The sequence below is a fragment of the Erinaceus europaeus genome, chromosome 3, assembly GCF_950295315.1.
Source record: "Erinaceus europaeus chromosome 3, mEriEur2.1, whole genome shotgun sequence".
NCBI lineage: Eukaryota > Metazoa > Chordata > Mammalia > Eulipotyphla > Erinaceidae > Erinaceus > Erinaceus europaeus.
The window spans coordinates 177,529,567-177,543,539 of NC_080164.1; the positions used below are offsets into that span (position 1 = coordinate 177,529,567).

The 13,973-nt window shown below is 43.8% G+C and overlaps 1 protein-coding gene across 2 annotated transcripts in view; it reads right to left on the bottom strand.

Moving 5' to 3' along the window:
* Positions 1-2,611: 2,611 nt before the first annotated feature.
* The window catches only part of CD38 (CD38 molecule), a 49,584-nt gene continuing 38,222 nt past the window's right edge, over positions 2,612-13,973 (bottom strand). For both annotated transcript variants that reach the window (XM_016185906.2, XM_060188307.1), the window contains exons 6-8: positions 13,014-13,097; positions 11,264-11,350; positions 2,612-2,855 (exon numbers count right to left, since the gene is read on the bottom strand). In XM_016185906.2, coding sequence (XP_016041392.2) covers positions 2,834-2,855; positions 11,264-11,350; positions 13,014-13,097 — 193 coding nt within the window. In that variant the 3' untranslated portion in view covers positions 2,612-2,833. The remainder of the gene's footprint in view (positions 2,856-11,263; positions 11,351-13,013; positions 13,098-13,973) is intronic.

Here is a 13,973-nt window from a genome sequence, read left to right on the forward strand (position 1 = left end):
CCCTATGGTTTTGTTAATTAATCCTTTCTTAAATAAAAAAAAAATTTAAAAAAAAAAAAAGAAACGTTGGATCGTGCAGTAGATATGCTAATAACAAGTTTTGTTTCATAGTAAGTAAATTGCAGCCAGCTGCCTTTGGGACTTTAGGCTGTTCCCCGCCCCCATGCAAATGCCCGTCGAGGCAAGTAGCCCCCCAGAGGCAAGAAATGTTTTTTTTAAGCTGATAAAGTTTAGTTTGTGCCAGTTTCTTTTTAAAAAAAAAATGCCTGTATGATATATGTTTCTGTTCACCCTTGATACTATAGTCATTTAGTTAAAAAGAAAAGGGGGAATTGTTGTATGCTTTACATTGGGTTCTAGTTCTCCCCCACCAAGAGAATTAGATCAGTCCAGTTAATTTCGCGGGCCCGCTTGCCCCGCCCCTAGGGACCCCGCCAGAGTTCCAGAGTGACAGAGTTGCAGAGTTCATTGGTTCCTGAGCTCCAGAGTAAGAGAGAGTGCTTGCGCCGCCGCAAAGAGACAGCAGAGTTCTGTTTGGTGATTAGTTTGTCTTAGTTTATGAATCGTTGTTCCTGAATAAAGAAATACAGCTTCCCTGCCCAGCCGTTGTCTCCTCGTCTCTGTTACCCGCCTGTGAAGCTAGCCCAGCAAGAGCCGACGAAATTTAACATTGCCCTTGATAGAGAACCCCTCACCTGTTTCATGTTGCTGCCCTAGTCCTAGAGAGAGAACACCTCACCTGTTTCAGGTTGCTGACCTAGTCCTAGAGAGAGAACATCTCACCTGTTGTCGGGCTAGCTTCATGAGTGGAGTCAGACGATCAATGACTCATGGCTGGGCTGTACCAGTATCTCTTTATTCATGCAGGACGCAGCACAATCTAAGCCATCTATACTAAACTAAAACTAAACTAAAACGAACAATCCTGTCCTCATATATACTTTCCAAGTAGTGTGTGAACAGGATGTGATGTAGAGAGGGTGGAGGGAAAAGTGACTGGTGCAAATCAGGGTGTGACAAGGAGAGGAAGCGGAGCAGAAACACATCATTAACCAGTGGGGATTAAACCAATGCCATGCAGTGATTATGTAAATAGAATATAGTGGTTATGTAAATAGAATACAGTGTTAAGCAGGGAGGATTAAACCAATGAAACAGAAGGGGTTTTTAGAAGCAGAATTAGAAGCATATACCAACAACCTGTGACAGGTTGCTGCCCTAGTCCTAGAGAGAAAACACCTCAGCTGTGACAGGTTGCTGCTCTAGTCCTAGAGAGAAACATCTCACCTGTGTCAGGTTGCTGCTCTAGTCCTAGAGAGAGAACTCCTCACCTGTGACAGGTTTCTGCCCTAGTCCTAGAGAGAGAACACACCTCAGCTGTACAATGGAGTCCCAAAGGGGCCAAGTTTGAAGTCAGTCTTTGCCTTGAACTAACTATGATTTTCATATAAGTTCTCTGAACCTCCTTTTCCTCATGTAACAAATGAGAGATAATAAAATCAGCCTACTGGCACTGCTGTAAGGGTCAGCAACACAGCACCAAGCATGTGGACAGTTTAGATACAGAGAATACAGAGAATGTGACCCATTGCCATTGCATTTGTAGTCTGACTATAAGTAGCAAAGGGCACACAAATAAACCCTAAGGAAAGTTCATTAACCTGGAAATATAGGTTTTTCTGAAGAGTCTGGGCATTTCCCCTACTGGCCTCTGCTAATAGAAGAGGTCTGAAGTTGTCAGCTTTTCAATATAAAGTGTGCTACCAACATTTGAATGATGCAGAATTTTCCTACAAAAATTATAACAAGTGGAACACTTTCCTCCTAATGTTCTACAATAATTAAATTTTTGGATTAAGATACTGAGATTAAAACTATGCCAGTGAGGGTTGGGGAGACAACATAATGGTTCTGCAAAACGCTTTCATGCCTGTGGCTCTGAAGTCCCAGGTTCAATTCCCAGCACCACTCTGAGTCAGAGGTGAGCAGTGCTCTGGTCTCTCCATTCTTCTCTTTTTGTCTCTTATTTTTTAAATATTAATTAATTAATTTATTTATTCCCTTTGTTGCCCTTGTTGGTTTTTTTTATTGTTGTAGTTATTGTTGTTATTGATGTCATTGTTGTTGGATAGGACAGAGAAATGGAGACAGGAGGGGAAGACAAAGAGGAGGAGAGAAAGACAGACACCTGCAGACCTGCTTCACCGCTTGTGAAGCAACCCCCCTGCAGGTAGGGAGCCAGGGGTTCAAACTGGTATCCTTATGCCAGTCCTTGCGCTTTGTGCCATGTAGGCTTAACCTGCTGCGCTACTGCCTGACTCGCTTGTCTCTTATCTTTTTTTAATGTTTGTATTTAGTTACTATTGGATAGAGGCAGAGAGAAATTGAGAGGGGAGGAGGAGATATAGGGGAAGAGAGACAGAGAGATACCTGCAGTCCTGCTTCACCACTCATGAAGCCTCCCTCACTGCAGGTGGAGACCAGGGGCTTGAACCCTGCTCCTTGCACAATGTAATATGTGCATTCAACCAGATGCACCACCACCTGCCTCCCTTTTTTTCCTTTGTAGCTCTCTTTCACTAAAAAATAAAGAAAATTTTAGGAAAAAAAAGACAAAAAAAAGTCCATTTATTTGAAGACTTGGATGGGGGGATGTTTCCCTCTTTGTTGATGACATCGTGGAGCAGATGCTCCGAATCTGGCTCTCCAGCACAGAGTGTCTTCTGGCAGGCACATCCATGTGACATCCATGTGACCGCAGGTGCAGAGGGTGGGAGAGCCACGCCGATGTGCTCTCATCAGCTCAGATCTGCCGAGTGACGTTCAGGATTCTTCACACTCGCATCTCATCAAGACTGTGACCAGAAAGAACAAAAAGGAGAGAGGGGGGTGAGAGATCAAGAGGCATACCAATGTGTGGTTTGCTTTAATTTCCCCAAGAAAGAAGCTTCTGGCCATACCCCCTTCTCTAGCCATAATGGAACCCGAATGCCCCCACATGTGAGAGGCGAGGAATGTTTTATTCTATCGGGGCTATTATTATAAATTCTCAGGCCATTCAGGACTTCTGAATCACCTTTGCTTTATTTCAAATGAGCAGGATGTGAATGTATTTCTGTAATACCATGGATATTACAATTTTGGAAAAGCAGCAGCAATTATGGGCCAAGATAATCTCTTTAGGGGTCAGGGGAGCAGCTTAGGAGTTGAACACAGGACTTGCATGCCTGAGGTCCCATGTCCAATCCCCAGTCCCACCACATATTCCTTAGATGAGTGGTGCTCATAAAAAAAAAAAAATCCTTAAAAATGAGGATAACCTTAGATTAGGGCACCAAAGTAAAAATCTCTGGGTTGAGGGTGGGGGTGAAGTTCAGCTTCACCGGGGAAGGGAGGGAGGAAGATGGGATGGGACACAGTCTTTTGGTGGTGTGAATGGTGTTTATGTACATTCCTATTAATTTGTAGTCATATAAATCACTAATTAATATGAGAGGGATCACAGAAAAAACTAAGGAATCCAGCAAGAAGCTTTTGGAAATCATCAGGCAATACAGTAAGGTGTCAGGCCACAAAATTAACATTCAAAAGTCAGTGGCATTCCTCTATGCAAACACTAAGCTAGAAGAAATTGAAATCCAGAAATCAATTCCTTTTACTATAGCAACAAAAACAATAAAATATCTAGGAGTAAACCTAACCAAAGAAGTGAAAAACTTGTATACTGAAAATTATGAGTCACTACTCAAGGAAATAGAAAAAGATACAAAAAAGTGGAAAGATATTCTATGTTCATGGGTTGGTAGAACTAACATCATCAAAATGAATATACTACCCAGAGCCATCTACAAATTTAATGCTATCCCCATCAAGATCCCAAGCACATTTTTTTAGGAGAATAGAGCAAATGCTACAAATGTTTATCTGTAACCAGAAAAAGACCTAGAATTGCCAAACAATCTTGAGAAAAAAGAACAGAACCGGAGGCATCACACTCCCAGATCTCAAACTGTATTATTATAAGGCCATTGTCATCAAAACTGCTTGGTACCGGAACATGAATAGACACACTGACCAGTGGAATAGAATTGAGAGCCCAGAAGTGAGCCCCACACCTATGGACATCTAATCTTTGACAAAGGGGCTCAGATTATTAAATGGGGAAAGCAGAGTCTCTTCAACAAATGGTATTGGAAACAATGGGTTGAAACATGCAGAAGAGTGAAACTGAACCCCTGTATTTCACCAAATACAAAAGTAAATTCCAAGTGGATCAAGGACTTGGATGTTAGACCAGAAACTATCAGATACTTAGAGGAAAATATTGGCAGAACTCTTTTCAGCATAAATTTTAAAGACATCTTCAATGAAACGAATCCAATTACAAGGAAGACTAAGGCAAGTATAAACCTATGGGACTACATCAAATTAAAAAGCTTCTTCACAGCAAAAGAAACCACTACCCAAATCAAGAGACCCCTCACAGAATGGGAGAAGATCTTTACATGCCATACATCAGACAAGAGGCTAATAACCAACATATATAAAGAGCTCGCCAAACTCAACAACAAGACAACAAATAACCCCATCCAAAAATGGGGGGAGGACTTGGACAGAATATTCACCACAGAAGAGATCCAAAAGGCTGAACACATGAAAAAATGCTCCAAGACTCTGATTGTCAGAGAAATACAAATAAAGACAATAATGAGATATCACTTCACTCCTGTGAGAATGTCATACATCAGAAAAGGTAACAGCAGCGAATGCTGGAGAGGGTGTGGGGTCAAAGGAACCCTCCTACACTGCTGGTGGGAATGTAAGTTGGTCCAGCCTCTGTGGAGAACTCTCAGAAGCTAGACATGGACCTACCCTATGATCCTGCAATTCCTCTCCTGGGGATATATCCTAAGGAACCCAACATATCCATCCAAAAAGATCTGTGTACACATATGTTCTTGGCAGCACAATTTTTAATAGCCAAAACCTGGAAGCAACCCAGGTGTCCAACAACAGATGAGTGGCTGAGCGAGTTGTGGTATATATACACAATGGAATACTACTCAGCTGTAAAAAATGGTGACTTCACCATTTTCAGGCGATCTTGGATGGACCTTGAAAAAATCATGTTGAGTGAAATAAGTCAGAAACAGAAGGATGAATATGGGATGATCTCACTCTCAGGCAGAAGTTGAAAAACAAGATCAGAAAAGAAAACACAAGTAGAACCTGAAATGGAATTGGCATATTGCACCAAAGTAAAAGACTCTGGGGTGGGTGGGTGGGGAGAATACAAGTCCAGGAAGGATTCAGAGGTCCTAGTGGGGGTTGTATTGTTATATGGGAAACTGGGGAATGTTATGCATGTACAAACTATTGTATTTACTGTTGAATGTAAAACATTAATTCCCCAATTAAAAAAATAAAACAATTAAAAAATATGAGAGGGAAAATTGATTGAATGTCTCAAACTTTTTAATGCACAGACCATAAGCTGATCTTTGATATGTTGATTCTCTTAAAAGCTTAGACCAGTGAGAACAGAAGCAACTGGTGGCATAGCTATACACAAATAATGTCAAAGGACATAAATTATGGTGATGTTGGGTATGATACAGCAAATCCTAACAAAATAATTTTTCAAAGTTAGCCCAATTGCCAAATAATGTGATTATAGCAATAATTATCTATTGCCTTCTTAACCCTAAGACAGCAGGAACATCCCGCTTCCTCTATAGAGCCTGTGTTTTCCCGCAGTCCTGGGACCTCTAGGGTGGGACTCACTTTCCTGCATGCTTCTCTCAATTCATACCAAATGATATTGCATGCACTTCTTCTTCTTCTAGCATTTGCCACTGATCCCAACCTAATCAATGCAACGAGTACTACCTCAGCATGCTTCACTTCAGACTCAGACTATGTCCAGAGACGTCAGGCATGGAATGTCAACCCTTCAGCCTCATTACTCGGGTGAGACCTTTCCTTTCATAGGATTCTCTAATTCCATTCCTGGTGGTTCACTTCCTAACAAAGTCCCAAAACCTAGATATAGACCAAGTACCATGAGATAATGCATATGTTCACATGTATCCATCCATAAATTAGGGTAAAATATATACCTGAAAGCCAAAGTACACAATAGTCTGCAGTGAATCAGTATAAAGTTTCTAATGAAATAGTGTCTACTTAGACTTAGATACCCTCCTCACCTACTTCCTATTACAGTTCTCTCACTCACTCCAAAGGTATCTTTATCAAAGCAAGGACTGCAAAAGCTGAATAAGGGCAAGAGACTGGCAGCTATATACAAAACAGAGACACCCCCCACCCCCGCAGCTCTTCATCTGCACTATTCCAGCCTCTAGGTTCATGATTAGTCAACAACTTTTTTGGCTTTATATGTTAACTCTGTTTTCAGCCATAGGTTCCAGATGCTACCATGATGCCAACCAGACTTCCCTGGACAGACAACCCCACCAATGTGTCCTAGAGCCCTGCTTCCCGAGACCCCTGTTCTACTAGGGAAAGAGGGGGGCAGGCTGGGAGTATGGATTGACAATTGCAGAAGCCAGACCTTCCACCTTCTGTACCCCATAATGACCCTGGGTCCATACTCCCAGAGGGATAAAAAATAAGAAAGCTATCAGGGGAGGGGATGGGATATGGAGTTCTGGTGGTGGGAATTGTGTGGAGTTGTACCTCTCTTATCCTATGGTTTTATCAATGTTTCCTTTTTATAAATAAAAAATAATAAAGAAAAGAAAAAAATGTGGAAAAAAATGATAACCTCTGGCCTTCCCTTGCTCTTTTCCAAGGTCCTCTGTCTTAGCTATGCTATTATCTTGAGAAGAAACCGGTGAGTTACTCAGTGTTAGTGGGACTTTCCAACGCATGTATTATTGGACATTAAACCAGCTCCCCCGGCTCCATGCAGCATTGGCCTATTTACATCATCACTGTTTTGCCTGATCTGTCTTCTTTCTACCTGGAGACCCGCCCTGCCTGCAGGGTATATTAATCCCTTCACAACAGTTGCTTAGGGAGTTTCTACCATTAGCCTGCTCTTTCCTTTTCTCCACCTCTTTCCTAGCCCTTTCCTTTTCTGACTTGCCACTTCCTTTTCAAAAGATATAAAGGCGGTGTCTCTGATCAATAAAGACACATTGCGTTCCCGCTCCGCCATGAGTTTCCGGTTCCTCTCCCGCATCGCTGAGGAAGCAGCAGCCCAGTTTGGCTCCGGTTGAGTTCTCTCCAACCCAGAGAGCATGTGCCCGGGAAGAAACACCCGCAACGTTAGCCCAGCAATGTACATTACAAAGAAATTCCCTTGTGGTGGGGGGTAGATAGCATAATGGTTATGCAAAGAGACTCTCATGCCTGAGGCTCTAAAGTCCCAGGTTTAATCCCTGGCACCACCATAAACCAGAGCTGAGCAGTGCTCTGGTAAAAACAAACAAACAAATAAATACAAAAAGAAATTCTCCTAGGTTCGACTTGTGTTTTCTTTTCTAATCTTGTTCTTCAACTTCGACCTGAGAGTGAGATCATCCCGTATTCATCCTTCTGTTTCTGACTTATTTCACTCAACATGATTTTTTCAAGGTTCATCCAAGATCGGCTGAAAATGGTGAAGTCACCATTTTTTACAGCTGAGTAGTATTCCATTGTGTATATTAAGAAAACACAAGTCGAACCTGAAATGGAATTGGAGTATTCCACCAAAGTAAAAGACTCTGGGGTGGGTGGGTGGGTGGGGAGAATACAGGTCCATGAAAAATGATGAATGAAATAGTGGGGGTTGTATTGTTAAATGGGAATCTGGGGAATGTTATGCATGTAAAAAAAAAAAAAAGAAGTAGAAACGCAAAGCAGAAATTGACTGAGTTTGGAGTATGGCACCAAAGTAAGAAAGCAGAAGTATACTAGAGTTTGCAGTGAGTACCTCCCTAATACTTCCTCTCCACTTTTCCAAGCTTTGGGTCCATGATTGCTCAACAATTTGTTTGGCTTTGTATGTTAACTCTCTTTTCAGTCACCAGGTTCCAGGTGTCATCAGGATGCCGGCCAGACTTCCCTGGACTGAAGACCCCACCAATGTGTCCTGGAGCTCAGCTTCCCCAGAGACCCACCCTACTAGGGAAAGAGAGAGGCAGACTGGGAGTATGGACCGACCAGTCAACGCCCATGTTCAGCGGGGAAGCAATTACAGAAGCCAGACCTTCTACCTTCTGCAACCCACAATGACCCTGGGTCCATGCTCCCAGAGGGATAGAGAATGGGAAAGCTACTGGGGAGGGGGTGGGATATGGAGATTGGGTGGTGGGAATTGTGTGGAGTTGTACCCCTCCTACCCTATGGTTTTGTTAATTAATCCTTTCTTAAATAAAAAATAATAATAAAAAGAAAAAAAGGAAAAAAAAAAGAAAAGAAATTCTCCTAGGGATTGGGTGGTGGCACACCTGGTTGAGCGCACATGCTAAGGACCCAGGTTCAAGCCCTGAGTCCCCACCTGCAGGAAGAAAGCATTTCTAATGGTAAAACAGTACTGCTGGTGTCTCTCTGTCTCTCTTCCTCTCTATTTCCCTTTCCCTCATGATTTATGACTGTCTCTATCCAATAAAGATAATAATAATAATAAAGAAATTCTCCTTACTTCTCTTATTGATACTTTTATTTATTTATTATTTATTTTACTTTCATTTATTTATTTTTAAATGTTTATTTATTCCTTTTTGCTGCCCTTGTTGTTTTATTGTTGTAGTTATTATTGATGTTGCTGTCGTTGGATAGGATAGAGAGAAATGGAAAGAGGAGGGGAAGACAGAGGGGGAGAGAAAGATAGACACCTGCAGACCCGCTTCACCGCCTATGAAGCGACTTCCCTGCAGGTGGGGAGTAGGGGCTCGAACCGGAATCCTTATGCGCTTGGCGCCAGTGCGCTTAACCCGCTGCGCTACCGCCTGACTCCATTATTGATACTTTTAAAGCGACTTTGTTTTATGTATAACATATTACAGTTTTACACGTGACAGAGAACACAGCCAAGAGAGAAACCAGAGAGACAAACCGGGGAACTGCTCTGGTACAAGCAGCTTTGGGGATTGAACCGCAAACCTCATGCCTGCAAATCCCGTATTCTTTTTTTTTTAAATATTTATTTTATTTATTTATTCCCTTTTGTTGCCCTTGTTGTTTTTTATTGTTGTAGTTATTATTGTTGTTGTCGTTGTTGGATAGGACAGAGAGAAATGGAGAGAGGAGGGGAAGACAGAGAGGAGGAGAGAAAGATAAGACACCTGCAGACCTGCTTCACCGCCTGTGAAGCGACTCCCCTGCAGGTGGGGAGCCGGGGTTCGAACCGGGATCCTTATGCCGGTCCTTGTGCTTTGCGTCACCTGCGCTTAACCCGCTGCGCTACAGCCCGACTCCCCCATATTCTTTTTTTTTAATTTTTTGAGAGAAATCGAGAGAGGAGGGGAAGACAAGAAGGGTGGTGGTGGGGGGAACACCTGCAGACCTGCTTCACCGCCTGTGAAGCGATTTCCCTGCAGGTGGGGAGCTGGGGAGCTCGAACCGGGATCCTCACGCAGGTCCTTGTGCTTTGCGCCACGTGCGCTGAACCCGCTGTGCTACCGCCCAACTCCCGCAAATCCCATATTCTACTAGTTCCTTTATCTCCCCAGTCACACTTATCAATATTTGTTTATTTTCCCAGCCTCTGGAAAACTCCAGAGAGGGTACAGAATAGCTTATTTTGTGCCCTGACAGCTACGACCACTTGCAAATGAGTGAGGGCTTTCCATTTTGATAGCACAGTTGGAGGTAACTTAGAAATGCGTTCTTGGGGTCAGGTGATGGAGAACCTAGTTGAGCACACATGTTAGCGTGAGCAAGGATCCAGGTTCAAGCCTCCAGTTCCCACTTGCAGGAGGAAAAGCTTTACAAGCAGTGGAATAGTGCTGCAGGTGTCTCTCTTTCTCTCTATCCTCACTCCCCCTCTCAACTTCTCTGTCATATAAAATAAGTGAAACTTTTAAAAATTTTATTAATTATAAAAATATGTGGAGAGGGACAGAAAGAGAGAGAGAGAGAATGAACCAGACATCACTCTGGTACATATGCTGCTGGGGATTGAACTCAGGACCTCATGCTTGAGAATCCAGTGCTCTCCACTGTGCCATATCCCAGACAACAAACTTTTTTTTTTTTTTTTTTGTCTCCAGGGTCATTGCTGGGGCTTGGTGCCTGCACTATGAATCCACTGCGCCTGGAGGCCATTTTTCCCCATTGTTGTTGTTGCTACTATTGTTGTTGCTACTGTTATTATTGTTGCTGCTGTTGTTTAGGATAAGACAAAGAGAAACGGTGAGAGGAGGCTAAGACAGAGAGGGCGAGAGAAAGATAGACACCTGCAGACTTACTTCACCACTTGTGAAGTGACCCTCCCCCCCAAACCCACCCCCCACAGGTGGGGAGCCGGGGACTCAAACCAGGATTCTTGCACAGGTCCCTGAGCTTCACACCATGTGCACGAAAGGTTGTTGTTGTTGTTTTTAACAAGAAAAGAATAAGGTTTTACATTTTCAATTCAAAAAGATACAGTTTTAGCAGACTTTCAACATGCGTATGCTGAGATCCAACTAAAATGTAAATGTTGCAGGTAGAGAAGGGACTAGCTGAAGGCCACTGGCTGGAAGGACTGTCTGGGCTCGTCTGGTCAGAGGATCAAAGACCACCAGAGCTGTTGGTCTGCATCTACATTCTGCTTCTAAGACCCCTTCTGTTGCATCGCTTGACACTGTGGTCTATTTACATATTCGTTGTTTTGCCTGCACTGGTTTAATCCCCACTGGTCCGCCCCTCTCCTAGTCATATCCTGTTTTCCACCTTTCAGTCCCCACTGGTTCCTGTGTTTGTTCCTTCTCCCCACCCCCTGTCCTACGTACATCCTCTTCCGACCTGACACTTCCACCTCAGGAGATATAAACAACAGGGCTTTCTAATGAGGAGAGATTAGATTAGATAGCTTGCACTGCATTCCTCATCAATGAAGACTGAACTGCATCCCACTGAGCCATGAGTCCCTGGTCATCTCTCTCCCGCCTGCGAAGCTAGACTGGCAAGAGGCCACCAACCCAGATCAGCGTTCACACCTGGCCTCAGAAGAGACAGAGAAAAAGGAAGAATGACCACACACACACACACACACACACACACACACACACACACACACACACACACACACACACAAGACCACCATTACCTCTTGATATCCTGGCAATTAAAGGTCATAGATTTTCCACTTGCAATTGATTCCAGGTGAGCGATGGAGGAGCCTGAACACGTGTCACTAGGACAGAAAAAAAAGGGTTAGGAACAGGAACTTGCAAACATTTCCCATGTGTCCTTAGGTAGCTGGCTGTCTTAGGTAGCTGGCAGCATGCAGGTGGCAGATTCTGTCTCAGACCTTGGGATAAGCGGGGAAGCAGACTAGCTTCCTAAGAGCTCACACAGGGAAGTCAAATTGTGAGCTCAGTAGAAACTATAAACAAGCAAAAATGAAGGGGTGTCGGTTGAGGTGGGTATTTGCTTGGTAAGACTCCATTTGCATTCTTGAACAGTTTGTCTCAATACATTCCTTTTAAATTTTTTTTTATCTTTATTTATTGGATAGAGACAGCCAGAAAATGAGAGACAGAGAGAGAAAGAGACAAAGAGACACCTGCAGCCCTGTTTCACCATTCGTGAAACTTTGCCTTTGCAGGTTGGGACCAGGGTCTGGAACCCGGGTCCTTGTGCACTGTAACATGGGCATTCTACCAGGTGTGCCATCACCCGGCCCCCTCTCAATACATTCTTGTGACTATGAGTGCTTATATAGACTCGTACCTGACACACCTGGTTAAGCGCTCACATTACCGTGTGCAAGGGTCCAGGTTCAAGTCCCTGATCCCCACCTGCAAGAGGAAGTGAAGCAGGACTGCAACCCACTCCCCCCACCCCACCCACTTAAAAAATGTATAAAAAGAAAACATTAACAAAAACCATAGGATAAGAGAGATACAATTCCACACAATTCCCACCACCAGAACTCTGTATCCCCTCCCCTCCCCGATACCTCTCCTATTCTTTATTCCTCTGGGAGTATGGACCCAGGGTCATCATGGGGTGCAGAAGGTGGGAGGTCTGGCTTCTGTAATTGCTTCCCTGCCTTTTTTTAAAAGAATTATTTTTTTAAATTTTTATATATTGATTTATTTCCCCTTTTGTTACCGTTGTTTTTATTGTTCTTGTGGTTTTTATTATTGTTGTTGTTATTGATGATGTTGTTGTTAGGACAGAGAGAAATCAAGAGAGGAGGGGAAGACAGAGAGAGGGAGAGAAAGACAGACACCTGCAGACCCACTTCACTGCCTCCGTGAAGCGACTCCCCTGCAGGTGGGGAGCGGGGGCTTGAACCAGGATCCTTATACCAGTCCTTGCACTTTGCGCCTCCTGTGCTTAACCTGCTGTATTATCACTGAACTCCCTCCCTGCCTTTTTTTTTTTTTTTTTTTTTTTGCCTCCAGGGTTATAGCTGGGGCTTGGTGCAGGCACTATGAATCCATTGCTCTTGGAGGCCTTTTTTATTATTTATTATTTTTTTTATTTTATTGGATAGGACAGGGAGGAATTGAGAGAGGAGGGGAATAGGGATGGAGAAAGACTGACACCTGCAGACCTGCTTCACCGCTTCTGAAGTATCCCCTCACCACCCTACCCCTACAGGTGGGGAGTATGGGGCTCAAACCTGGATCCTTGTGCAGGTTTAGTACTATGTGTGCTTAAATGGGTGCACCACTACCCAATCCCCTTTCTCCCCCTGTGTCCCACTCTCCATTTCTCTATCCAGTAATGAATAAAAACATTTTTAAAAGCTCAGGGGCCAGGTGGTGGTGCACCTGGTTAAGCGCACGTCTTCCCAGACTCATATCCTAATGTTGCCCTGAGAATGTGGATGTGGGACCATTTACCTGGGCTCCCCTTCTTGGTCATGGAGCAGCCAGACGTGGAGTGCGGAAGCCTTCAAGGTGTGGAGTTCCACACGCCCGAATGTGCTGAAACCAGAGAGATGAAGACACTGTTAAGCCCTGACTGAAGAGTCCGGGTTATACAGCCGCAGTCAATAGCCCACAGGAGGGAGCCCTGTGGAGGGGAACCTACTGTTTGAAGCTGACCCATGCTTGGTTTACGTCAGAAATAGTCTCTCCTGTTAGCCGGGCTGTAGTGCAGTGCACGTGGCGCAAAGTGCAAGGACCGGACTAAGGATCTCGGTTTGAGCCCCCGGCTCCCAACCTGCAGGGGAGTCGCTTCACAGGCAGTGAAGCAGATCTGCAGGTGTCTGTCTTTCCTCTCCCCCTCTCTGTCTTCCCCTTCTCTCTCGATTTCTCTCTGCTCTATCCAACAACAACAACAACAGCAGTGACAACAATAATGACAAGAAGGGTAACAAATGGGGAAAAAATGGCCTCCAGGAGCAGTGGATTCATAGTGCAGGCACCAAGCCCCAGCAATAATCCTGGAGGCAAAGAGAGAGAGAGAGAGAGAGAGAGAGATAGTCCCCTTTACTCAGCCAACCACCGTGCATGACTATGAAACTCAATATGAAAAAAACTCAATCTGGCGGTGGCATACATGGTAGAGCACACACGTTCCCATGTTCAAAGACCCAGCTTCATGCCTGGTCCCCACCTGCAAGGAGAAAGCTCCATGAACAGAGAAGTGGTGCTGCAGGTGTCTCTCTCTTTCCCTCTCTATCTCCCCCTTCTATCTCAGTTTCTTTCTCTAGCCAATAAATAAATAATAAAAATAAATACTACAAACTTAAAAAATACCTCAATCTGTAGATTGGTGTTGATTTTTAAGTGCTTGTTGCAAAATGGAATCTTTTTTAAAAAGTATTTATTCCCTTTTGTTGTCCTTTTTTTTTTTTT